General features: G+C 35.9%; 1 protein-coding gene across 3 annotated transcripts in view; it reads right to left on the bottom strand.

Annotated features, from left to right (window-relative positions):
- RGS7 (regulator of G protein signaling 7) overlaps window positions 1–25,483 on the bottom strand; it is a 254,108-nt gene that overhangs the window by 76,911 nt on the left and 151,714 nt on the right. For all 3 annotated transcript variants that reach the window (XM_048937766.1, XM_048937765.1, XM_048937767.1), the window contains 2 exons: window positions 22,335–22,385; window positions 3,580–3,686 (listed from right to left, as the gene is read on the bottom strand). In XM_048937766.1, coding sequence (XP_048793723.1) covers window positions 3,580–3,686; window positions 22,335–22,385 — 158 coding nt within the window. The remainder of the gene's footprint in view (window positions 1–3,579; window positions 3,687–22,334; window positions 22,386–25,483) is intronic.

Here is a 25,483-nt window from a genome sequence, read left to right on the forward strand (position 1 = left end):
TAAAATAAAAATCACAGAATCATAGGGCTTGGAATGGACCTCTGGAGATCATCTCGTCTAGCTTCCCTGCTAATCTCCACAGTCAGTTACAAAGGAAAGCATCCAGGCAGATCTCCAGAGAAAACTCCACAACCTCTCTGGGCAGCCCATTTCAGTGTTTTATCACCTTCAAAGAAAGATTTTTCTCAAAGAATCACAGGATGTAAAAGTGTGCCTGAGCAGATTTAAAAAAAGAGAAAAAAGGCCACTGATAGCACAGTCAGGAAGACAAATGGTTTTGAAATGATTTTTCCCTCTTTGAAATCTCAACTGCACCTGCATATGCTGCATATGAGCTGAAGAGACAACGAATTAGTTCTTGCACTTGCAATTTCCAAACAAAATCTGTCAAGTGTGGATAAGATAACTTCTTTATTATTGCAAAACTTGACTTCCAATAAAATGCTTCTCTCAAGGCACAGATGATCCAACAAGACAGTGGACAATAGCTAGAGAGCTGAGATATTCAAACATAACTTAAACAAACAGACACCAGATTATGACTGAGTCCTGAGGTGGTTAGCTGAGCAGGGTGACTCAGTGATGTTGGCAGTAACACTGTTTTGCAACAGATATTAAAAGATCCCTACAATGACTGCTATATATAATTTCCACTACAGATATAGGAAAAGCAAAGTTGGAGAGTTAAATGTATTCATCAATAAAGTGTTACAGTGGTAGAACAGAAGACATCACAGATGAAACCATCTTGCCAAAACCATGAATTTTGCTACTATCTTCACCAGAATCAAGCTTTCACAACAAAAAGTTTTGTTCCCATTTCCACATTTGTTCTCACCTATGTATGCCTCCAAACTTAAAAGTCATAAAATAACAGAACCTAAACCTCATCTCTGAAAATTCAATCTCTTAAAAAACGTGTGATTATCAAAAGCCTGAATATTCTAGGAGTTGGTTTAAAAACAAAAAGTATTAAAAAAACACCACTTTCATTATGAATGTTGAAAGACCCTATACTGAGTATGTAGTTTGTAAAAAAAAAAAAAAAAAAAAAAAAAACCAAACAAACAAACAAAAAAAAACACACCAAAACACAACCACCAACATTCTTTCCCCAGGAAGCAATTACAGAAGCATAGCGGCTGAAAGGTTAAATCAAGCATTCCTCACCAGGTCAGCCATATTATCAGCTATGTGGATAGTGATGAAATGCACTCAGTGAGTAATGCCTGGTCCCTCGAAGATCTTTCCAAGGTGCACCTTGCTTTTCTTATTGAAACCCCTCATACATATCAGCCTTTGAGTGCAGGAAGGTAGGTAGTAGATATTCAATTCCTTTTTTGGCCCCAGCTTTAAATAACATGCAAAGGCAATATGCCTTACGTTCAGAGTGGTTCAAAAAGTATCACCAAACCTAAGCTTCCACTTTGCTTTGTTGACACAAAAGCTCACCTCTCTCCATGTAAGGTAAATAATATTTAGATCTATCCCCTTTGAGTTAAATTGCTATAGCAGGAACTGACCCAATTAAAACAAAGTAAGTAAAAAGAATTATTAGGAATGATTGTTTATTTCTAAAGCCACATTGTTTAAAAGAGAAGACAAAACTACAATTTTACAGCCACCCTGGTTGCAAGAGTAATAACTGAAAAAACATAATTTTGCCTTCAGAAGGGCATTTGTGCAAATAAAGCACAATTGCTACTGCTTTTAGCTTCTTTTATACAACAGTAGCTTGTTTAAAACAAACTGGAAGTAATTTTACTGTTAGGAGTGAATGCATCATCCTTTGGAACATTAAAAATGAAGTGAATGGGGAACACTTATAGCTCAGTTATACTTTTATACTCTCAGCTGTCCACAGTGCAACTAATATTCACCTGCACTTTCCTTCAAAAGAAATATCATGCTAGCAGAGGTGATGTTTTCTCATGTTTGAAACATTACTACACTAGTAGCAATACAGAATTCAATGCTCAGCACCCCTATTTGTCCTATTCTTTGCAAAGGAAATTCTCAGATACTTTGTCCTCCTGACCACTGCTTATGGGGAAGAGCCAGAAACTGAAGCCTTATCTATTTCATGATTTCTTTCCACTTTTTGCTTACTTCACAACCACATTAACCCCTTTCCTTCAGCAGTAAGCCCCTCCATCCATATGCCATCCCTCTCATTTAAAAATGTGGTGTCCCACAGGAATCAGTGCTGAGACCAATACTCTTTAATATCTTCTTCAGTGACACTGACAGAGCAGTTGAGCACAGCCTCAGCAAGTTTGCTGATGACAGCAAGCTCCAGGGTGCAGTCAACACACCAGAAGGATGGGATGCCATCCAGAACAGCCTAAACAGGCTTGAGCAGGGGGCCCAGGTGAACCTCATGAGGTTCAACATATCCAAGAGTAAGATCTTGCACCTGGGTCGAGGCAACCCTCTCTACCAATACAAGCTGGGGGAAGAAAGCACTGAGCACAGCCCTACCAAAAAAGATCTGGGAGTACTAGTGGACGGGAAGCTGGATGTGATCCAGCAGTGTGCCCTCACAGCTCACAAAGCCAGCTGTATCCTGAGCTGCATCAAAAGATGCATGGCCAGCAGGTCAACAGAGGTGATCCTCCCGCTCTACTCTGCACTGGTGAGGCCTCACCTGGAGGACTCCATCCAGATGTGGAGTTCTCAATACAGGAGAGACATTGACTTGTTGGAGCGAGGACCACAAAAATTACCAAAGGAATGGAACACCCCTCCTACAAGGACAAGCTGAGAGAGCTGGGGCTCTATAGTCGGCAGAAGTAACCGAGGCTCTGAGGTAACCTGATAGTGGCCTTTCAGTATCTAAAGGGGAGCTACAGCAAAGAAGGTAACAGACTCTTTAGCAAGGTCTGATGTTATAGAACAAGGGGAAATGACTTCAAGCTCGAAGAGGGTAGACTTAGGTTGGATAGAAGGAAAAAGACTTTTACAGTGAGGGTGGTGAGGCACTGGAACAGGTTCCCCTGTGATGCAATTGATGCCTTGTCCCTGGAGACTTCCAAAGCGAGGCTGGATCAGGCTCCTGATTTACTTCAGCATGTCTGTTCGTTGCACGGGAGTTGCACAAGATGACCTCTGACAGTCCTTCCTAACTCTAAGGATTTTGATTCTATGATTCTTTGATTCTACATGGAAATCATCACATAAGGAAGACTATATACATTATGCTTCATTTTTAATCAGATCTCTTCTACAGGCTTAATAAGAAAAAAAAAAATCCCCCTCTAAATTAAGATTATTTTAGGAATCATAGTCTATAAAATAATTTCATTTCCTTTACTACACTTCCAAAGTTCTTCTACAGTTTTCATTATCACATTTACTGAATCTAGGGGCTTAAAAAGGTCATTATCATCTTAGTACAAGATATTGTCTTCATTTTTTAAATTAAATCCTTCTACCATTTTTAACTTTAAGAGGAATTGCTACCATTTACTAGGTTACATAAGAGAGAAAGTATTGTTAAAATTTACTATAAACCTTAGTGTGAAGTCTTTAACATGTGCCTGCCTTTGTACAAGTCAAGAACATCTCAAAAACACTTACCTGGAATCGATAAAATGTGCCATCATCCTTTAGTGTTAGAACATGGTCTGAGATTGGAAAAAAATAACCATGTGCTGCCATCAGCGTTCCCAAATGTAGAGCTTCCACTGTTTGAATATCAAAACAAGATAGAAAAATATTTTAGAAGTTATATAATTTATTTTAAGCAACTCAGTTTTCTATTTCCTGCAAATAGACACTTACTCCAGGTGCTGGCATCATGAAAGCATTCTTTTTTTTTTTTTTTTTTCCTTGGTGATAGAATGATACAACAACAACAACAACAACAAAGTCTTTCCTTAATCACTGGCTATTAGACATCCCATTTTGTAGCTGTAATTTCACATCAGCATTAGTGGGTGGCTACTGTGACATTCACATACTTGCTCCAAAGGTGAAAACAGCAATCACTTTTATCCTGATGGTCTTTACTCATTTTCCTCTTCAGAAGTTTCAGATTACACAATGTTTAAATAGTTGACTCCAACTACATGATATATTCCTCACTAGCTTTACCAGAAAAGTAGTAAAGAACAAAAATTTTCTTAAAAATCTCTCAATATTAGGACAATAATGAAGGATCACAGAATCACAGATTAATTAAGGTCAGAAGAGGGAGGTCATCTAATCTAACCTTCCTCCCTCCCACCCCCCCCATTCAAACAGAACCATCTAGAGTAGGTTGTCCAGGACTGTGTTCAACAGATTTTGAAGATCTCCAAGGACAACACTCCACAGCCCCTCTGGGCAATCTGTGCCAGTGCTCAGCCATCCATACAGTAAACAAGTGCATCCTGAGTACATCCTGATGTTCAGATAGAACTTCAGTCAACTGCCTTTTTTCTTGGTAGTTGGGTACCAAGAGAAAGAGTATGGTTCCATCTTCTTTACACATCCCTCTTCAGATATTTATAGACATCTGAAAAGATCCCACTGAGCCTTCTTCAGACTAAACAGTCTCAAGTCTCTCAGATTTACCTCATAAGAGACATGCTTCAAGCCCTTCATCTTTGATGACCTTCTTTGGACTTTCTCCAGCATGTCCACAACTGTCTAGTACTGGAGAGCCCAGAACTGGGCTGAACTCCATTCTCTTTAGTGAATAAAACCATCATACCTACCAGTCATGATTATATGTGTGCTTGTATTTTCACTAAACCACTGACCATTATCAATCTCTAAAGTCTCATTCATTATTGTTAATATTTGGTTCATGATAACATTGTACTGTAGGAAGAGGTGGTTATTAGTTAAAGTCATTATCTTAATACTGTATTTAAGTCTTACTCTTTAGAATACTCTTATCAACAATGTAACAACTGTAGTGCATGCCCCCAAAATATCTGTGGACAACAATTTCTGTTGTTGTGTTAAATATTCCCTAGCATAACCTACTAATACAAGTGCACAACCACTGAAGCATACTAATTTTAAAAGATGAAGCTTGGAGAAGGTTACAAGGGTTTCTGAACTCAATGATAAAGCCATCAGTTATGGGAACAAGTGATAGAGAGGGCAGCAGTGCAGCAGCATAACACCAGCAATATGAAAAGAAACAGATCAAAACAAAAGCCATACAGGAGAACTTGGAAATAAGGGGAAAGCGGAGGATGAAAATGATAAAAGAAGGATAGAAGTAGTGAGATCTAATAAAGGAAGATTTTTTTTTTTTTTTAATCTCAAACAAGACATCAATGTTATATAATCAGTGAACATACAGATGTTATAATTAAGAAATATACAGGAAGTTAGGCTAAACAGGTTATCACACCAAAGAAGAATAGATGGAAAGCTTACCCTTGTCCTGAGCTCACTGAGAAAACTGCAAGAGGAGCAATTTCCAAAAGAGATCCTTCCCTACTGGTAGTCAGCTCTTAAATGGGTCTAGGAGAGGTGCAGCCAGAAGCTCCACCCCTTCCAGCAGCACACATGAATTACCTACCTGTGCTCCCAGGGCTGACTCATTGCTCACCTCAGGTGGTCAATCAGAGGTTGAGGCCATGATTCAGCAGTTCCATACGAGCATGAAGAGGTGCACAGTATTATCGTGCAGAAAAAAACCTGGGTCCTCAGCCCTGTGTTCTTTATGAGGATGATAGAATCATTTATGTTTCAGTTCAACTAAGGATATTCATAAGGTACAGAAGATACAGGAGGTATCTCTAATCTAACTCTCTATGCAGGAGATATTAGAGATACAATAGGTATCTCTAATTCTGTACTAAGGTACAGAAGATACAGGAGGCAGAGTGGGATGTTCGTAAGCTATCCCAAAGCCAGCAAACATGTGTAAGAAGAATGAAAGGGGTCTGGACAGTAGTTTATTGAGAGCGCACAACCCTAGAATGGCTTATTTGATACCCAACAATCCTTGTGATCTCTGTGTTTTCCACAGTCTGTGATCTCTGGTTCCTGCCCCTCTGGCAGAGCTCTTAGCTAAGAAAATCCAACACAGTCTCTCTGGCAGTGAATTCCCTATCTACTGTAAAGTGCTATAACCCTCTTAACAAGACTTTTCCAAATTACAAGCCTACAAGAAAATTCAACGAAAGAATACAGTTGCATCTCTTCCAGTACTTGGGATGTGCAAACCCACACATGAACTTTATCCTAATTAGCTTAACCCCAAGTATTGTTGTTATTCATCTACCTCAAGCTACAGAATTATATTATGCTTTGGATAAGATACTTTGAGCAAAAACATTCCGTGGTGAGTCAGTTGCTGATTTTCTTTTCATTTTGGTTTACTTTGCTTTTTTAAAAATTTTATTAATCTTTTCTTTGTTCTTCACACTGCAAGTTTAAAAAGGTTTTTTTCCAGGCATTATGAATCTTTGTGGAATAAGAGCAAAAAAAAAAAAAAAAACAAAGGCAGAAAATGTGCTGACTTTTTCAGGGAAAGATTTCTTAGGTTAAGGGTGACTTGGTTTCTTGGTTTCTTAATTGTAATATTTTTCAAGAACACAAAGAGATAATATTATTATCTTTTACCCAGCAACCGTTAGAGCACATCTGGGCTACCATGCCCAGTTGTGAATACCACATCCACTCCAATACAAGAAAGATATAAGTGAAGCTGGCTGAGTCCAGTGGTGTGTCGCTGAGTTGGCTGGGGAACAGATCTCTGTCCTGTGAGAATCTGGAGGAGCTGGGCTTGCTCAAATTGAAAAAGAGAAGATTTTGGGTGTGCCTAGCAAAAGTCTTCCAGCTACTTAGAAGAGATTACCAAATAACAGAGCCATGATTTTTAAAAGATGCATGACAAACAAAAAGAATATAAATTAAGAGAGACAATGTTCATAAAATAAATCAGGGGTGGTTCTGATTTGACATATGGAGAACGTTTTCATGCTGAGAGCAGCTAAGCAGCAGAAGAGGCTGCCCATATAGTCTGGGTCCTTGGCGAGTTTCAAGACTGAAGGAGCTAAAGTCCTGGACAGCCTGCTTGATCTTATAGTTTATGCTAATTAGAGCACAGCATTGGACTAGAGCCCTCTTGAGGTCCCGCTCAACCTGAAACATATTACAGCTCTGTGACTCTTAAGTGGATGAAGCAGAAGTGAAACAAAGAGCAGAAAACAGGGATGTGGACAGCTGGAGAATAAATAATTTGAAAGCTGCCAGAGCAGCCTATAATCCTGGGAAGGCTGGTTACAGTAGGAGTAAGAGTTGTTACTTCTCTAACTTACTGCTGAGAAACTTAGTGTGTACCCAAGTGTACAGTCACTACTGAGTCTCTACAGAGAAATAGAAAAGACCATGATGGTTTTCTCTAGGCAATTAAAGCAATTAAGGTCAACTGAGATCTGAATTGTTCGCCATAGCAGCCTGTGTCTCATCTTCAGCTATGCATGGAGACTAAGAAGGTTATACTCTCACCTCAAGTACCTTATTCAATTAGGATGAATCTACACTGACTCAGTGTTAAGGTATCTCTCTGCAGAGCCACTATGAGGTAATAGGGACACATAAACTTCCCTGTATTTTCCTTCAACTAATAGACAATTTATTTAAATTTGTATGACTATCAATCCAGCAATTTATTCCAGCACTGCATAAATATAAATGAAAAAAATATATCCTTTTTAACAGCAACCTAAGATCCTCTGTAGCTCACACAGGTGAGCAGTACCTGTTCTATTAAAAGAAAAAAGAAAAAAGAAAAAAAGAAAAAAAAATAAATGTATGGTATAATAAATACATTAACAGAACCATTCAGTTGGTAGTCTAAAATCCTCTCTATTAATATTATCTGACAATGACGCAACTGCGTAACCAAAGCATTTTTGATTTGGTGAGAGACTGAATAACACATAAATCAAACGCAGATCAACTAGGTGAAAAATGTTCACAAAATTGTAAATGGTGAATAATGTCCAGAAATCTGCAACCTTGCCTCATATCAGACTGACTCAAGACTAACACTGCTCTTCTCTGCAGGACAGCAATGTAATTTCCACATAGAATGAAAGGATTCTTATTTCCAAACAACAAAAGGAATGCTTAAGTATACATCTGATTTTGCTAAAATCAGACTGAAAATCCAAATGAAGTACAATTGTAGGATTCAGGAAACAAAACATGAAACAAAAAGGGAGCTTGAAAAGGAGAATGCAGCCAGCAGTAGACTAGTCCTACATGCCTAAATGCCTAGAAGTTCAGTTCAGACGGCATCATTAGTCCCCAGGTATTCCTGCATGTGGAATTAGGGGATTTTGACCTAAAAAAGCATCTTACATCTGGAAGAATAGCAAAGGGAGGTTAAGAACATTAAAAACATTGTAAAGTGCATTAGAAAAAAAGAAAAAAACAAAAAACAAATCTGAAAAAATACTTTTAAATATAAAAGTTATTACTTAATAAGTTTAATTACTTATATTCAGAATAAAAAAATCCAAAAATAGGAGGAACATAGACTAAAAGCAATAAAAAGCTTCTTCTTACATGGCAACTGTAAACAAACATGCAATGTGATATGTACATAACAATTATTTCCAGGTATTTAGTCACCATGCACAAGGATATGCAATACATATGAGACTACATTGTCAATTTCACCCGGATAGCCTCACTGAGAAGGTATAAGTCAATTGCAACAGAGATACCACATAAAAATTTGAAAGAAGCAAATCTCACAAAGGTGTAACTGGTAGAACGGTGAAGATTTCAGTTTCCTCTCTTCTTGACTGCTTGTTTTGGAGACGATCAGTTATATGAATTAAGGTTCCAGGCATAACTTCCCAGCAGTGACAGTACAAGTAAGTAGAAAAACATGTTCAAAAACCAAAATCACTAAAATCACTCTTACTTTTTTGTGGGTGAAAAAGGGAATTATACTGCAGGAGTTTTAAGCTAAGAATATATAACAGAAAAGTATTAACTGAAAGGCAAAAATTGGTCTTTATCAGCCCAATTCATTTCAACAGCATATGAAATATTTTGATATGAATTCAAAATATTGCTGTGGGTGGAATTTTGACTCTTAAGGTGTATGCTATTGCTGGGCTAAAAGCTGAGAAGAAGTTTAAAATTTCATGTTTCCCTCTGCTGTAGAACTTTATTTAGTTGAGCGGTGAAGTGAACAACAACTGTACATTGATTAGCAATCACATCTGGGAGAAATAACACTGCCCTGCCATCCACTATGCCACTACAAGGAGAGTGATTTTGATGGATTAAATGGTAGTTACTTCTAATGTACTTTGTTATAAGAGAGAATCAGGCTATTACAGCACTTTGGGACAACACAAACCTGATGAAGTCTGAAAAATGAAAATACACCCTGATTGTTGAGTTTTCATTTTATTTTCAAACATGGTTTGGTTTTCTCCTTACTGTACAAGCTATTGTGTGGATTGAGTGATTGTTCATCTTAAATTGCAGGCTGTGGTAACATGCATGGAAGAAGTTGTTTCTTATGATAATATTCACAGGAGAGGACTCAAGTGGATGGATTATTTGTTTTTCTTTGGAATAAAATTGTTTTTCTGCTTTGAAATCTCTCAAAGGCTATGATTGGATTCTGCTTTTTCTTATGCATCCCAGGGTTTTAGGTGATGTAGTCTCTTAATTCCATAAAACACCTTACAGTATCACACCACTGTAATTTCAGTCTCACCACACCTGAAGTAGATTGCAGTACTCTCTGAGGGACAAAGGAAATGGAAACAGGTGTTTCTCAATTATGTTCCACTTTAAAATGTCATTTTTCAGAGCCTGTTTTATGTTGTTCCATGCAGCTTCCATGCAAGTCTTAGAGAAAAATTTCCTAAAAGGAACATCATTTGGGGCATTTTATGTTCTTAAGACTGCTATATGACAAAAGTAACTGTAAAAACCCCAAATTTGCAAGTTTATCTTTCACTTTTTATTATGGCCATGTCAAAAAAAAGAAAGCCTCCCTTTCCTCCCTCCACAATAAAGTGTTTGTTACTTGGGTTTTTTTCTCTAATCTAAAATCCATCACCGTGCTCAAGTGCATGGCTGTGCCACATGGCTGCCTGGAAAAAGAATTAATGACTCAGAATTTCACAAGCACACATTCATTTTAAGTGCCGAATGCCAAGACATTATCACTTACTCTCACCTCACTCCTGCTGTCATTTCATTGCCAGTGTGAAAACAGGCTGTAAGAATTAACTTAAGGCAATAAAATAAAACCCACTTTTGATGCTCACACAAAGCGTAGGAGAGCCTTGCTCATTGGGCCTGACTGTGGCATTTAAAAAGGGGAAAATAAAAGAGCTAGAAAAGTTATTGAACGCCCACATGACTCTAAACTGTACTCTTTTGTCCCATCTGAAGAATGGAATTGCAAAAGGAGCAGTAGTCACTGAGAGTCATTTCACAGAGAAGCAGAAAAGACAGAGAAGGAAGAGGAACTATTTACTCAAACACACTTAAAATGAGATTCATGCTTAATTGCAAGATACTCATCACAAACTTCTTTATGTATCACCACAGCATGTAGGGAGGATTTTTCTTGTGCCATGTGCCATGTGCTAGACAGTGGCTGCTTCTACCAGCAGGTCAGAGGCATCAGTAGGAATATCACTCAGCAGGTAAGGAGGAAAGTATATCAGAGATCTGCCATGAATCCTCACCTGCTCAGGGACTGGTCACCTTGATGGTCTGATGATCTATATTGTGAGGTCGCATGCACCTATCTCAGGTCTAGAGAAAGGGATGTATATATATATATATATATATATATATGCACGTGTGTGAAATAACTATTTTATTCACAAAAATTTCCAGCAAATGGGTATTTGGGAACACCACCAGTCTTGTCTCTTATGCTAACAGGATGTGGCTGAATTGAGACTAATATAAACTATCTGATATGACCCTGCTAGGATTTTAGTCAGACAAGGTCAATAGAAGTCATGTCATTATGAAAGACCAACTGAAAGGAGAAGACAATCCCCTAGAAAAGGCAGTTGCAATTTGAAGTCTCATGAGGCAAATAGGGAGTGAGGTTCTGAAACTGAGCAATGCTGAAACCCCACATCTGAAAGGATTGGTGTGGCTTTTTGGTGTACTGGGAGCCAGTAGTTATACAAGGTAGAAGAAATTCATCTAAGCTGCAGGCATTATGTAAACCTAATATCAGGGAAAATAGCATACAGTGTCAGTTGGCCCCTAGATAATCAGTTCATTCACAGTGATGAAGAGTAGCTTGAATCTATTTAAATTTGCTGTTAGTTTCTTTGTCACCTCAATTTTTTTACATGCTTACGTATATCACATTAGCAATCAGACCTTCTAGTGGGGGAATTTAGCTCTCTTGCCAAATGACCCATTTCAGCATGTAAAAAATATTTCTTCTAATTTCACTAGCACTACTCTTGAGTTTTTATATTCTCAATTTTGCCAAAATCACAGAGTTCAGGATTATTACTATTATCTTCTCTCGTCTCCTAAAATTGAAAAGATAGAAAATGAAATCCAGACTCCTTTGAAGTACTGCCTCCCTCTTTTTCCCACTGGCACTTCCTCTGAAGTGACAACTTTTTAGTTTGAGCTTTGATTCACATACTACTTCAAGGCAAAATACAGAAAATAAAAAAAATTATGTCTTTTTTCCCCTAATAATAGTCTGAACTTGTCTTCATAAGATATTTCCTGATGCTTCACTTATTTCCCTCTACTCTAGTTTATACAGTCATATGCATACACCTTTGAGTGAACCTGCAAACAACAAAATCAAAATTCCTGCAAATACTATACTTCAATTTCTCAAATGTTGTTGTTTGTTTTTTTTCTCCACAATTTCAAGTATCGATAAAAGATACAAAATACTGGACATAAATCACTTCTACTCTGTATATTATTTCAGGTTTTTTTTGTGTACTGTTTGTTACTTGCTGTTTGTATGCCAGGTCATCCAACTTTTCTCTCCTCCAGTGGCTGGGACTGCAGATGTGTGATCAATTCATTTGGCTGCATATATTTGGAGGAGGTATGTGATTCTCCATACTCAAAAATTTGTGTAAGCATGTGCCAAATGGAAAACACATTTTACATCATGGCTCCTTCAGACATGCCGCTCTGTATGATGGCATGTTTCCCTGCTCCCGTGTAACCACTTTTCTCTTTCTTTGTGATGCTCAAGGCAAGGCACAGCTAGCAACTCCTCCCTCAATCAACTGTTTGGAAAGCATAGGCCCATGAGCAGTCTGGGGTGGGGTTCATGGGAGGAGACAGCTATATAAGGTGCTGAAAAACTGGTGTGGATCAAGTAGCACTTGGATTTGTGGCCACCAGTGTTGCTCAAGAGTTAGCACAGGCTTTTTCAGTGCACAAAATATTTGGTCCTGAAGGAACTATAGAATTGATGAATAAGAGGGATGTCAGCTAATGTGTTTTTTTTGAAGTTGGGTAAGGGTAAACAATAGGTAGCACTATCTTGGTATGATTACTGCTGGTTAAAATGAATCATGACACTTTTTTAGTCTCCAAGTCTGTTTTGATATCAGTTGCTTACTACATCAACCATTAATTTTCTGTCATTGTTATACATTGCTATCATAATCACAGAACACCCACTTATGACCAGGCAGTTCAGATAATACAAAGAACATGCTGCAGCACCTCGAATAATAGCTGCCTCTTTCACTGCACTCTACACAGTAAAGATGAATTCAATCTTCTTCATAACAACTTTCCAGCTAACTGAGGGCATAAAAAGCTGAAGATAATGTATTTCTTTCAATGGGAAGAATGCTGTGCATTTAAAGTCCGGCAGGAGTTAAAAGCTTTGTAAGTAAAATGGTATCATTCAGACACACAGCAAGGAGAAATAACCAAAGCTTATGCAAGCAAACTACAAAGATTGTGGAGATAGCTTTCCAGAGACTAACATAGGAGTGTGATCTGCTATGTCATTAGATGCAGTCATCTGGGATGAATATATACTAAAAAAGGTAATTAATATAAACTTAATTCTAGAGAGTTCTCTCATAATTAATTTATTGTCTGGTAAATTATATATATTTCACTGACCACACTTATATTTTAAGACTCCATTTTTTCATTTTTCTTTTCTTTCCTACTGTCTGAATCAAATGTTCTTTCTGTCATGAAAATCCCCCCCCCCCCCCCCAGTGCTTACTTCTCCCTGTTGTAGCAGATTTACACAGATTATTGCAGAGCACTGACATTTCAGCCAGATACATTCACAAACTCTGCTGTTAAAAACATGGAAATACTGAAAGAAACTCACCAGCAAAAATAGTTCAATGAAAACCCTTCTGTTAGGGCTTCTTTTCCCATAGAAAAAAAAAAAAAGCCTTCTCAGTGACTGACCTACTTTTTCTCTATTGGCAGGATCTAAATATAGAAAGAAAGGATAGCACTGGTGACAACAACAGCAATAAAAAATTGAAAGGCCTTAAAACAAATTGATAAAATGAATAAAAACATCTTGCTGGGTCAACATAGTGGTCACTCAGAATGGTGACTGTATTTTTTTAGGCAAGTCAAATATTAACTCGCTGAACTGTTACCAGCAGTGTGCAATTTGTCACTTAAATGACCCTAAGTGAAAAGAAAAGAAGCTGGAATATATGTCCTCAGATTTTAGAAAGATCTACAGTGATAATCAAAGGCTGGGGAGGAGGCACATGAATAGAACAGGAGCTCATAGAGACAACAAGATAGAAAGTATAATAAAGTGGAGAATGTGTATATATAAATGAGACAGAAGGAAGATAGCACACCGTTATTGGATGATGCAACTTCTCACAAGTGTGAGTGTTGTTACGTAGAATTAGTGAACATACAAGGTTAAGAAAGTCTGCATAACATATTAACTTGGCCTTCCTAAGGGTTCTTGATATAATTCCCCAAAAAGTTTTTGTAAAGGAGCTAAGTGGATCTGTGATAGAAAGTCATGGAAAAAGAATAGTTAAAAAGATAGGCATAAAGGTTAGCCACAGTAGGTCAGTTACCACAGGTCAGGGACGCAGCCATTGCAGCTGATTACTGTCTTCAGAGATTATCTGCAGAAGAGTGATTTATGATATAACAAAATTTGCTGACAGTAATAATTTCTGAGTTAAGTAGAAAGTCAGTTTTGAAGAGGCACAGAAGGACTTCACAGTACTGATTCAGTAGACAGTGCAACAGCAGATGGAATTGATTTTTGGTAAATGCTAATCATTTAAAGTACAAACTCTCCATGTTCACATGGGGCTTTAAGTTAGCTGCTGCTCAAGAAAAACTAGAATCACTGTATACGATTACTTGAAATTTTTTGCTCAAATGTCAAACAGGATCAATTATTTGAAATGGAAAACAAACCATAAGACATCATTCGCATACAGGATAACATGAACACACCATAAATTCCAAGCTGGGAACTTGTTTATTTCATCTTAAACTGTGTATGTACAGAGAGGGAAGTCAAAAATCACAGGAAGAGGGGAAATATGGACGGTGAGAGTGCCATACAACAAGAGATATCACAAATACATCACTGGATGGTGGAGGACAGCCATTAAAGCAGTCAATAAAATCATGATGAGGCAAGAGGAGTTGAATTGATTAGGAATAATAATTTGCTAATTCTCACAACTCAAGAACTCAGAATCAGTGTGATTATCAGGCATACTCTTCCAAACAGAAAATACATCTATAGTATCAGAACAATCTCTGGAACATATTTTCGTGGAAAGTTTTAAACGCAGAAATGTCACTTAAGTATTATTAAACATGAAGCTGAAAACAACTGAAGGTCAGGACCATTACACCATCTTTCTCCTTCAGTGAAGCAAAAGGGACTGATCACTGCCAGAAACAGTTAATGTTTCAGATGGTCTGATTCCAGTGCTGCCTGTCTTCTGTTCATATTGAATTTGTTGTACAAAATTCATTTAATCTCTGCTGTTCTGGAGTGTGCACTGGATATAAACTAATCAGGATTATTACTATACTTTCTCTTGCTGTGCAGAAGTTTTCGGCCTTACTAATTAAAAAAAAAATATTGGTGATCATTATTATGTTTAAATGACCTTAGAGAGCAGTTTCTTTTTACATTAGAAGTGAAATTGCAATATATTCAACAAGTTAATTGTTCTTCCTGGCCATATCTTTGATATATCAGAATATCTTCTAAATGCACCATGTAGGAACTTAAATAGATGGTTCCATTTCTACTTTATTCTCAGCCATCACTACTATGGTAAAAACCGTGGATTGCTAAATTATCTTTAATCTGTTTCCTGTAGGCATAAGTTTTGATCTGCTTCAACTAACTGAGAGCATAAATTTTGCAAAAGCTCGTTAACATGAACTTTAAAACCCCTGGAATTCTACAGTCAAAGTTCTCTAGATAGTTTTTTTACATTGAGTTTTATTATGATAGTGGCAGTTACTATTATTAAAAAATTCAAGTCAGGTTTAACCGTGGAACTGTAAATCCCCATCCTTAATTTCTTCAAACCAGACTACTTTAAATATTGTTAAGTGAAGTGACAAATACATGAAGCTATCTCAAGAAATATTAGTTTCAACTTTTTTTATGAAGAACAAATCAACCATTTGTTATTACCCTGAAAGACTTTCAGCAAAATGTATTGATACAGCAGTTACTATGACAAAGCAGTTTTTCATTTTATTTTGCTTTGTTATTTGTTATGCTAGTGATTACATTTGAAGATGTAAATAATTCCACAATTGCAATATGCAAAAATGTCACAATTCATAGTTCCTCATAAGCTTCCCCACAAGTTTTAAAGCTATTTAAAAGGTCAAGTTTTCCAGTTCGTCTACAAAAGAATTTCCTTAAATTAGACATTAAGAAGCAATCTTTCAAAAACAAATGTAAATTACTTGTTATAATTTCTATATATATAGCTGAGATAAATAGGATATTTCATGGTTGGGCTCTATTTAACTATATTGAGTTACAGCTTTAGAGGGAACTGAAATTTTTACTTTGTGGATACCAATATTCCAAAGACAAATGAGATTTCAGCTACAAAATCAGAGTGGACATGGAACAGTTAAACTCTTGATTATTCAGCTTCAATTTGTCTGTTTTCCTATGTGAAATTTGAGAATGTGACCAAATGCAACCACTGAAATTAAAGAATATGTAAATGAAGAAGAAAATGTGAATAATAACCAACAGGTCTTAGCAGACAAGAACCAGAAGACACACTGGTAGAACTAGGGGACAAACCATGGAGATGAAAATGTAAAAGACAGAAAATGAAGAAAATAAGAGAAGAGAATACTGAAAAACAAGAGAGAGAAAGGAATATTTTTCCATTAATGCTGACATAGGAAGCAGTGTCTTTTGCTTAGTAAAAGAGAGTGCCCAGCAGTTCACTTAACCTTGAACCTTCACTTTGCTCTTATGTGAACAGCTGCATTTCTCTAAATGTGCCATGATAAAATTGAAAATCCGCTTAAGAACAACTAATAAAATCAAGAAAATGCCTTACATTAACCATTCAGTCATCAAATGACAGATATTAAAAAAAAGATATAAAAGATATAAAAGTCATAAAATAAAGAAATATCAAAATATTTTTGTTCACTCGGTTATAAATTGTTGCAGCAGCTGCTGGCAAGATGAAACAGAACTTCAACTACTTTTATTTAATTAAGTTGTTCAGATATATAATCTCACTTCCACCTACTTGTGCTTTCCATTGCCACACAACAGAGTTCTCCGGGAAACAAGGAAACAGAAAACTAATGAAGTCTCTAGACAATTATTTAGCTACTTTTAATTAAATATGCCAGCACGAATTGGGATTCACTAAATATTCTACCTCTTAAACCTTTAAAACTTGGTATGATCCCAAAGGTTCAAAAGGAAAATGAAAAACAGGAAAAAAAATCACAAAAAAATCTTAGTAGCTTCAGTAAAAATAGAATCAAATATTTTATTAGGAATATTATTACTGTTAAATTCATTAATGAATAAGCTTTATTTCTAAGAGGCACCAGAATTCTTCTTACAAGGACATACCTTTCTTATGACTCTTCAGTTGTATTTTTGACTTTAACTAAGTTGATCAATACGTTTCATTGTTTTTAACAGCAATAGTAATACAGCAGGTTCTGACCATGCTAAATAAGCAAAAAGTGGCAGCTAGTAATGTGCAGTTACAAAACAAGCAGACAAGATGGAGAACACGTAACATTTAAATTAGTACCATTTGGTATCCAAAGCTAGTTATTCTATAATCTGATGTGTCAGCAAGAAATTAATATTGGCTAGCAATGTATTTTCTTACTCTGAGATACTGGCTCAATATGCTGAATGATGACATCAAGTGATGCACACAGTACCCACAAGGAGATACCCAGTTTAAGTCCGCCACTTCTTCTAGAAGTACATGAAACATTTTCAGTTGAAAACCATGGAACAACAAAAAATGCCTGATTTATTTTTCAATTCTAAAAGAATTGAAAGATAAACTTTTGGAAGAACTCAGCACCAGTTTTCAACATATAGTTTTACATATAATAAAATAATAGCTTCATCATAACACTTTTTGATGAAGCTGTGTACTTTGGAGGTAATTTGATGGAAAAAGATTTCAATCGAGTAATTTAGATTTCTTATGGACTAATTTTTTCTGTGACAGAAAGGATAAAATAGATTCCTTAAATTGGTACAACAGAGAATCTGAAGCGCTTTTCAGTGAAATTACTTGAAATTAATGCTTACTGATTTTTCAGTATCTAGTAATAGTTTTAGCATTAGCCTTTTATCAGACTATCTTCTTTAAACTCACTTTTCTACTCAAAGTACTTTGTATTCTATTCAGTACCTCTTTCTTACTCCTTGCTCACGAGGACTCTGAAAAACCTCAGTGAAATAATGCTCATATTACCTTTTGAATTACAAATAAAATGCTGTTTATGATTATTATTATTAACTTCAATTTTTAAATTCTTCCTGGCACATAAGAGGAGGGAAAGCTCATTCTGAGTTACTTCTGCTGCTCTGTGTGCTCCTGAGAGTTGCACTCTACACAGGGTAACATGCTATACCAAAATGGAAGAACCTTTAGTGGAAAAGCATGAAAGAAATGGTATCCTTTAAGTCTGACTTCTCCAATGGCAATTAAATTACTGTCAATACATCCTTGTTCACCATTTGTAAGGTCTTTCCTAGGGCTTTGGAGAAATACAATCACTGCTGCAAACAAACTTTTACCATTTCAGCTCTGAATCCTAAGGATTGGCTAGTAGCCCATTGACTATCACAGACTACTAAATGTTACACGAACCTAAAGAAAAACTGGCCTATACAGTTTCATCACAACATTAATACAATTGGTACAAAACACTGCCTGTAAATGTTGACATTTTCTATTCCCTGCCTTCTTTCTGTTCATCTAAAATTACAGATATTATTTAATTTAAATGCTACAGGACCTGACAAACTCAGATCAAATTCACACTTGTTTTATGACCAGCGTTTTGATTAATGCAAAAACTGCAAACAAAAGTATGATCTCTCCACTCCGTTCTTTTTTTCCTAACAGGCTATTTTCTTCTTTAGCAAGCTCTGGAAACGGAAACACTCCTCTGCCTGCAGCTGGCTGGTGCTGTGTCCCAGGTTACAATGACTTGTTGCTCTTTGCTGCTGCCTTCCTGCACATGCATGCAAGAAAGGGGAAGAAGTAGGTTTCCAGCTACACTCAAATACAATCAAATAAAATACACTCAAATAAAAACCCTAATACTTTCTGCTAACTCTTACAGCAAGCAGAGTGCATTATCAAAGATATTATTAACACAGCTACTGCTGGAGAGAGATTTAAATACAAAACAATAGAAGGAAAAGCAAAAGAAACAAATAGATGTTGTCCTACCAAATTGTTCCTTTTTCTTGTACTGGGTTAGTGATCACAGTTTACATGGCCACTGATACTGCAACTCTACTGCAGCAACTACCCAAAAATGATCTGCCTTCAGCCAAATAATTTCCATTGGCTTAGCAGATACCAATAAATTAACTGTGCAACACTTTTAAGTAAAGGTACTATGGAGAAAGAAGGTCATGGCTTAACTATTATCAACTCCTACAGACTCTTTGTGAGCACCTATATGGAAATACTTCATGGACTATGGGAAGAATGAAATGAGTGTTTCACACTCATTTCAGTGTGTATGCATGTGTGTTTCACACACATTTCAGTGTGTATTTTAACATACCTGTCTTTATGAAAACACTAATTATTCTTCGCTAAACCAAAAACTGATACTGATTGCATGTAAGAACCAAGTACATAGCCAAGTACAGAGAGACTGGGAAATTTCAGCAGACATCTTTAAAACAGTTCACTAACCCTAATTGTTATATTTTTGGACTGGAAGGATTTCAATCTCCAGTGTGGTCAGCCTGGTACATTTCACAGAACTAATTGTTACTTAAAAAGAGAAAAATATAATGTAGAAAAATGGAATAGATTTTCTTCATTGAGATTAATTGGCACCAGCAGTGAAGAGTCAGCACTTACCCTGTAATGGCCAATTCAACAAACATATGTCTAAGTGCCAAACCACATGCCATTACAATTCTATAAACTCAGTTAATTGCTTCTTTTCAGGTTGAGGTCAGGCTTATTTTTATGACTGAGCTAAGCTTCACATTAAAAATAACTTAGATAATTTCCATTCCTTAAAATTTTACAGATAATTTTTAGGCTGAAACACAAACATTTTTTTAAAGTACATACTGAAAAGTAAACAATATAATAGCAACTGTACACTGTACACAGCTATTCTGGGCACAAGCTCTGTTCTACTCCACTGAAATAACTTCAAATCTGGTATAATTTAGCAGAATCCACCCATCATCCTTAGTTTATTTTCTTGACAGAGATTTAATGTAGCAAGCCAAAATCTTACAAATCTTCAACACACTGTTTTTCAACTATGGAAAAATGTGCTTTTTTGTTTTGGTGGGTTTTTGTTTGTTTGTTTGTTTTGTTTTGTTTTTGTTTTGTTTTGTTTTTACTGGCAATTTACACTTGTAACATTTTTTTGGGTTGAAATTACTGTTTCCAGATACTAGCTTTACATTGATTATCACAGTGAAAGGAAATGTTGCTAGATCTCCTCCTCTCTTTTGTTCTCCCAGTTTCCAAAAAGCAGATTTCTTCCCATTTAATGTTACAGTATTTACATGCTCTGTGCAAAACAAAGAAAAAGGCAGCACTTCTAATTAGTTCTTTGATTTACTAAGAAGAATCTGCCTATGTGTTTGAGAATTTGCATGCCTTGCTCATGTGAGTAGTTCATACTGACATGGAGGGATTATAAATAGTTGTTAATTTTTTCCAGAGATTACAGAATATACTCTTAAAGTATGTGAACCAGGGTCTACATTATGTTGCTGATATGAGAATTAGTTGGAGAGTATAACTTTCAGTGCAAACACAAGGCTTATTTATTTCTGCATCAGAAAACTGCACAACAGCTTGGTAACATGACTTTAAGGAGTAATTTTAAAAGAGAGCCATAGTAAAACCCTGGCATATTGGTGAAAAGTAGACAGAAGATAATGGAAATCCAAATTATGCTGACAACAGCCCTCAGAAGGTTAGGGCTTTTGCACAGGAAATCCTGGACAGTTTTGTCTAGAACTGGAACAAAAAGTCAAAAATCTTCGAAGATTTTACAAACCAGAATTTTATCAGAAGCTTTGCCCTGTGGACAGCTCTTGCTTGCTATCTGTGAGGTTCACTGTTATCTGCAATTCTGAGTGCTATCACAAGTCAACATTTGTGGTGGCTTGCCTTCCAAAGATTTGCAGCCAGACAGCTCCAGAACACTGTATTTTGGCTGTCCAGTCCCTGGACTAGAACCAACATGAATAGGACATTTTTGTTATTGTGGACAGTGTTTCCACTCATGCAATCCAAGGGGACATAATACAGCTCAGATAAAATTACATTAAAATGGTTATATATGCAAGTCGCACGTGTGTTTGTTTAATTTTAATTGGGTATTAACACAGGAAACCATGTTTCCCATCGAGTTTAAGGTTTCTTCTATTGTAAAGTTTCACAACAACCAGATAATCTGAATGACAGCTATCATAGGACTTCAGTTCTGGTTTGACAAATAAAGGTTGAGCTTCTGTATCAATTGCGATTTTTCAAACTCTGATGAGAATAGAGAGGTACGTGTTTTTTAGTTGACAGCTGAAAAACACAATATCACAGCTGTGTATCTAGTGACCTCCACGTTGTCTTCAGGAAGAAAATATATAACACTCTGTAGGAAGTAATACTAATCTGGCAGCAATTAGCAATCTCCTTGATGTAATAATTTAGATAATTTGTGAATTGCATGTTTGGAGATATTGAATTATGCATCTACAGCTTAAACCTACAGTTTATGCACCTACAATTTATAATTTTAAACACAGTGATTTTACTCTTTCCTTGAATTCCACAACGATTAAACTTCATTTCTAATATGTCAGATAACATGTTTAAACAAATAAAGATAGAAATTACACTCCCAAAAGTCTGAAAAAGGAACAGGAAAAATTGGAATTTTTGTGATTACGCTCTAAAGATAGAAGATTATCTTTCCCCTGAAGAAAATATAACAGGAGTTCCATAGAATTTTATTTCAGACATTCAACATTTTCTACTAGAAAACATTCATTTCTGGAAATAAATATCAGACATGCACAAAGACTGAGCTAGAACCTGGCCATATAAGAAACGTGTGGCACACTTGGAACCAAAGCTTTACTTCCACATTCCAAGACTGTTCATTGAGCACTGATACTATTTGCAGTTCACTCTTAGTTTAAGATACTATAAAGGAATCTAAATTTAAAAATGCAAACGTAGTTCTTCCTAGCAACACTAGAGCACATTTTATTAATTTTATTTATTCATTGATCTATTCAAAATTCTGTTAAGAAAACATCATGTGTTTATGAAACTATTCAGTACAACTATGAGTCAATTCCTAACAGAGTAGAACGAAAATTAATTTTCTACTAATTAAAGCACTCATTTTCTTGGACATCCTCTTGCTTCCCAGTATGTGCTCCAGCAAAATGTATAGCCAAAATCATCAGATTCTTAGCAAAATTTTCTGAAGCTTGATGATGTCTTTTTTTTCTGCAGAAATTACACTGATGAAACACAGTCCCCGCATTGCAACAGAAGACAAACAGAATGCAATCCTTTAAAAAGGTAATCTAGAATTTTCTAATATGTATAAAATATATATTCTAATATTAAAAAAAAATTAATTACCTGGATCTTCTATAGATAAGTTCTTTGTCAACCACTGAACAATGTCTGAACCTAGGAACAAAGAAATAGATATTTTTAGATTAATAAGTTTTCTCTTCCTATTCTTCTATTCCCTAGATCTATTAGTTTTATTCTACATGTAAAAGAAATATCTATCTTTTGCACTCAGACAACTATATTACTTTTTTCTTTTCTTTTCTTTTTAGTTTCTCCACAGCTTTGGCCAAAGAAACATACTACTCCCTCCTTTCCTTAGGTCAAGACTCATAAAACACAGAAATGTCAGATGATAGCCTACAGTTTAAATAGATATTATTGCAAAATTTGCATTAAAACCACTCTTTCAGAAGTCAGAATGATAGTTTCCCTACTTTCCTAATTCCAAATTAGGTTGCAAATGAAGCCTAGGAAAAATAAATACAGATACAGATGATTTTGGAATAATGATTTTTTACAGGTGCAATACAGATGATTTTGGAATATATGACACTGTATGCTGCAGGCCATCTCTGATAAAAGGCCTCCTTGGTACTAATACGTACCATTATGAGCTCACTTAAGGACCTCTATTGTGTTCAGCTTAGCCTTCTGACTTTTTATCTCTAGCTCTTGATAGAAGTTATTCTTCTGCAGTGTTGAAGCCCTTTCCTTACAACTCCAGACTCCATACTTCTTTATCCCTGCATTTGCTGCCTATCCATTTCTTTGTACTGTGTTTCTTTCACTTATCTTAAGGCCATACGTTATTGCTGTCCTCTTAACAATTCTGACACCAGACTCCTTGTGTTTTACGAGTATTCTTCCAACTCTACCTCCTGCTTTCTAACTCTCTCTTGGACGTGCACTTCCTATCACACTTCACACTTTTCGTACCAAGCCACGCTGAAGGATGTCTCATTTTTCAGACTGCAAGCTGCAGTTGGACTTCACCACTCTGAACATACTAAATTCCAAAATAGATTATGAAGCAGTTTGGCAGACAAAAAAAGACATTCATGATTTAAGCAACCTTAAAAACAAAAACTGGCCTAAGGGGAAAATATAGTCTAGACAGTTGGGGGTGATGTGCATGTTCTCTGCATTGCAGCATGTCTCCATTTCAGATAAGCAATCTAAAGGAGAGACATGTCCAATTTTTAAGTTTCCTTATCCATTTCTAAGCAAACATAATAACTTCATTTAAAAAAAAAAAAAACAAAAACAAAACTCTGAAAAGTGAAAAGATAATCAAAATCAACATATGTCAATGTGAAAAAGTCAAAATAATAAAATCTCACAAATAGGCAATAATATAAAATATTAGAATCTGCAGATTTCCCCATCACTCTCAAGACTCAGATTTCTTCCTGCACTTCTAAGAGTGCATAATTTTCTTTTATCTTTGTAAGACAAGGCATACAAGGAACTAATAAACCAATTCAGAGAAGAAAGAAAATCTATTTTTACTCTCTTAATTGCAGAAAATAAAATTTTGTTGCTTCTATTTTATTATATTTAATGAACAGATTTATCATGTATTTTAGAAAGCCTAGCTGATTTTAATATAAGTTTTTGTGTGCATACACATTACTAAATTGATTATACAGCAGTGAAAACTGTGGAGATTTTACAACTGTCTCCAGAGAAATATTTTCAGTACTTTATTACATGTAAATTTGGATAGATTAAACTTCAGTGGCAAAATTTCTCATAGTATTTACACTTAATTAAAAAATTACACGTTTACACATTTACATTAAGTGAAGCAGTCTACCTTTACATGCTCTTAGTGTTGGACATAAACAAAATGTTTCAGATGGATATTCCTACCTCAAAATATTATATTTTTGTGTATGTTTATAAATACCATTCCTATCTTTATTCATATGAAGTTTATGAGGCTGATGTTGGAGGATGTATTTTAGCTCAGTGTAAGAGGAAACTTCATAGATTTCAGTGACACAGTTCCAAGCCTATTTCCATCAGCTAAACAGAGAAATAATCAGCCCTAAATATTTCCCTAAACCTTCAAAGGTCAGAGGAAAAAGTCATTAGAAAAAAAAACATAGAATTTTTTTAAACTTTTGTTTCCTTCAAATTCCTCAGGTACCCTATGGGAAGAAATTTTCCACTTTTGATCTCAACTTAAAATGCTTCATTTCTCTTTACCTCTTCCGAACACTTTCCTACAGTGACATATTGCAAATCTTAGTCTTCAGCTCCTGGCATTGTATTTGTGTATGTGATCTACACATCAGAAATTTCACCTCCATATGTTACACTGTCTTCTAAATAACAGTGGGAAATAGGATTGACAATTATAATATCTGTTTCTGAAAGATCACTACTACTATATATTATTTTGTAATGAAGTCATTTCCCAAGTACCAAAAGCCGGAACAGCAGTTTCAGTCAGCTATCACATTTGAACATTGCCATGATTTGAACTGCATGACTTTGATGACAAAAGGTCAAGCCAGTAAATATTTACATTTATATTCTCTGTATTGTCCAGGGCATTCAAGTGAAGCAAAGTTGCAAGTAGTTTATCACACCACAAGTGAGAAATTTATCAGTCTATATTCCTTTGGGAGATCTTGTGGGCAACTGTAGTTCTAAAAAGAATAATAAAAATGCCACCTTTAATAGCTGAGTGTTTTTAGCTGTTATTTTAAGTGTCTAATCAGTAATGTGATTTCATTCACTCACATCTGCCCCCTTTTCTAGAGTTTACTAATCATGCAAATTTGTTTCTGAAAGTGAGGGCAGTACTGTAATTTCTTATCTCAAGAAAAGGACAAAGCAGCAAAACAGGTAAATGTTTTGAGCAAAAACGGTATTTCACTAGAGTCCCAGATTTGAAAATCGGGTGACCAGTAAATTCATGTCAATTTTCATACACTGTACTTCGTACCTAAAGAAAACACCCAAGAATTAGGATGAAAAAGGTTACAGATTTCGTAAATTCTAAGCAAGAGCTAATTCTTACATGATAACACATCTTCAACCTTAAATCCTGAGTCCTTCTCATCACCAAGGATCTATCAAAGTGATGAGGACAGAAATTGCAAAGAAGCATTATCTTGGTAAATGAGCCTCCCAAGAAGGAAATAAAACAAGACTTTTGCTTTCCTAAGTTGAAAGAGAGTACTTGGAATGCCTGATGATGT

This window comes from Lagopus muta, chromosome 2 (genome assembly GCF_023343835.1).
Source record: "Lagopus muta isolate bLagMut1 chromosome 2, bLagMut1 primary, whole genome shotgun sequence".
Taxonomy (NCBI): domain Eukaryota; kingdom Metazoa; phylum Chordata; class Aves; order Galliformes; family Phasianidae; genus Lagopus; species Lagopus muta.